A 2,605-nucleotide genomic window follows, 5' to 3' on the forward strand; every position below is an offset into this window, starting at 1 on the left:
AAAATACATCATTTATCATGATGGAGAAGAGACTTGTTTCAGCTTCTTCTTCTCCTGTGTTTTGATCCGGAGATTCTGTACTAGAAGATGTGTCATAGCGCCCCCTATCGTATATCAGTGAAAACATGGATAGCTGGAAAATTCAGTCAATGGTGGGGTAAGAGTAAAGTAGAATTAAAAGAAATTCCTATGTACACTACCAGTGGACTAGTCTACACAAAAATTCAGATACGCAGAATTAGAAACATATCTGTTTTATATCAATATCATAATCAACATTTTCAAACAATGTAAGCTTCATAAGACTGTACATGAAAAACTATGAAAAAAAAGTATATTTAACAGGCTACTTGATTAACAGAGTTAACACAACTACAAGCCAAGTATACTTTGAATACTTAATTATACTTTAAGTATATCTCAATCAAAAGATTGAGTACAAGTACAGGCCAAATATACTTGGACTTTACACTTAAGTGTAATTTTAAGTATATTTTTGAGAAGTATATAAAATGTAGACTGAAAGTATACTTTCTCATTTTTAGTCTAAAAGAAGTATACAAATAGAACACTTGAATAAACTACTTTTCCGTAGGGGTTGTTAAGTACATGTGCTGTAAACCTGGTGCGATCTTTGCACTTTGATTACCAAGCAGATTTTGATAATGATAAGAGACATGGTAGACAATAGATACAGGGAAAGAACATTAGTTTACTAAAAAGGAAGACTTGGTTTTATATGTGTGGTGATAAATAATTTAGAGGCTCTTTCCCAGATGTGAACATTTTACAGAGATGTTGCACAATGAAAGAATACATGGAGTGGTTCTTTATGATTAAATTAAAGTATGCTAGTTCTTACAAGATAACTGCAGAGCATTGAGGAATTGGAATTGGAGATTTAAGTTTTATAGAAAAACAATGCATTTTAATATGAACACAAAATAATACCAAAAGCATCACAGAAATCCTCCAAGATAACATTATAAATAATCTCAGCACTTTGCACTTGAGCCGCAATTATGTTCTATACATTAATGTGCATTTTTAAGAGGACGAACAGACAGTCTGCGGGTTAACAAAGAATGAATCCTGCTTCTAATCTCTTTAGTTTTCAATGAGTAAAGGATGGGATTCACGCAGGGTGTGATGAGGGATGACAAAGACAAGCACACCAGAACAGCATTGGAGTTCCAAAAACTTCCAAAAAATTTAAGATTGAAGATAACTAAAATTGGAATGAAGAATAAGGTCACTAACACGAGGTGTTCGATGCATGTGTACAGCGCCTTATAACGGCTCTGATTATTTTTCATTCTGAATACAGTGATCAATATACTCATGTAAGTCAAGAAAATAAAAGTCAAAGGTACAACTATGAAGAGTATACCTAAAGAAGTGCCCAAATTCCACTGGTGCATCATATCATTGCAAGCAAGTTCTAAAACAGGAGCATAATCACTAAAATAGCTGTCGACATTAAGAGAGCCACAAAATGAGAGGGGCAGGATGGATATAGTAACAAAGATTATTACAACAACACAAAATAACCAAATTGCACCAATTATGTAAGCCATTCTGGTGTTTGTGTTTATAGACTCCTGTCTTAAAGGCAAGCAGATCGCAATGAATCTGTCATAAGAGAGAACACATATGGAAAACGACTCGAGGGATACAAAAGTATAGTAAGTGAACATTTGCACAAGGTACAATTTAAATGGCTCAAAATTGTCTAGAAAAAGATGAGTCTTTATCATGCCAGGCACAAGAGAAGTGCTGAGAACAAGATCAACCAAAGCCAGATTACCAACAGCCATGAACTTTGGGACATGCAGTCGGTGGTCATAGAAAATGATGATGATCAGAAAGACATTGCATACGACTGTGATCACATAGAGCACAGTGAGGAAAATTACATAAATTTCCTTGTACGGCATTGAAATCATGCCAACAATGTAAAATCCTGCAGGCTGAATGAGGGAGTTGTTGGGGGCAGAATTGCCGTTCTGCATAGCCGTCCTTCCTTTACGACCAAGTTTCCTTGCAGCGCGCTTTGCTTTCAGTGGACGAGAAACCAGATTCCTATGAGAAACAGTCACAAACAGCCTGTGCTTTACAATTCACCTTTAACATCTGTATTATTTGATGGCAAAAGTCATTAAAACATTCAACCAGAAATCTAACAATGAAAATGTTACATTGTCTTAATAATACATGAAAAGGTGTTGTGGTGGTTTGTGGACAACACGTTTTTGCCTCTGCTTCACAGTTCGGATCCTTAATGAAACTTGAACATTTATGGGGAATATATTGTCAAATTTGTCCTCCAGAGGTGTCATTAAACAGGAAAGAACCTCCAGTATCAACTAGTCTTGAGAGAAAATACATTCATTAGTGGTTTTTGTTTCACTAATGTGAGATTATTGATGTTGTGACTAATTGCCTTAAGTGTCACTAATTAGTCTGTTTGTTTTTGTGTTCATTTTTGTAACAACAATATAATCTCCCAGAGGGATAATATGAAGACAGCATTACAAACTCCATAACTCCATAACACTCAAAGTGGGAAAATCATATAACAAAAACCTTAAAGGTAACACTTTAT

The 2,605-nt window shown here is 35.0% G+C and overlaps 1 protein-coding gene across 1 annotated transcript; it reads right to left on the reverse strand.

Annotated features, from left to right (window-relative positions):
* Positions 1-1,034: 1,034 nt before the first annotated feature.
* On the reverse strand, positions 1,035-2,012 carry LOC307152587 (olfactory receptor 1F1-like; the record flags this gene model as incomplete). Its single annotated transcript, XM_079861355.1, has 1 exon — positions 1,035-2,012. One exon carries the CDS (start codon positions 2,010-2,012, stop codon positions 1,035-1,037), a length of 978 nt encoding a protein of 325 aa, XP_079717481.1.
* Between the last annotated feature and the right edge of the window lie 593 nt (positions 2,013-2,605).

This window comes from Squalius cephalus (genome assembly GCF_949319135.1).
Source record: "Squalius cephalus genome assembly, chromosome: 24".
Lineage (NCBI taxonomy): Eukaryota > Metazoa > Chordata > Actinopteri > Cypriniformes > Leuciscidae > Squalius > Squalius cephalus.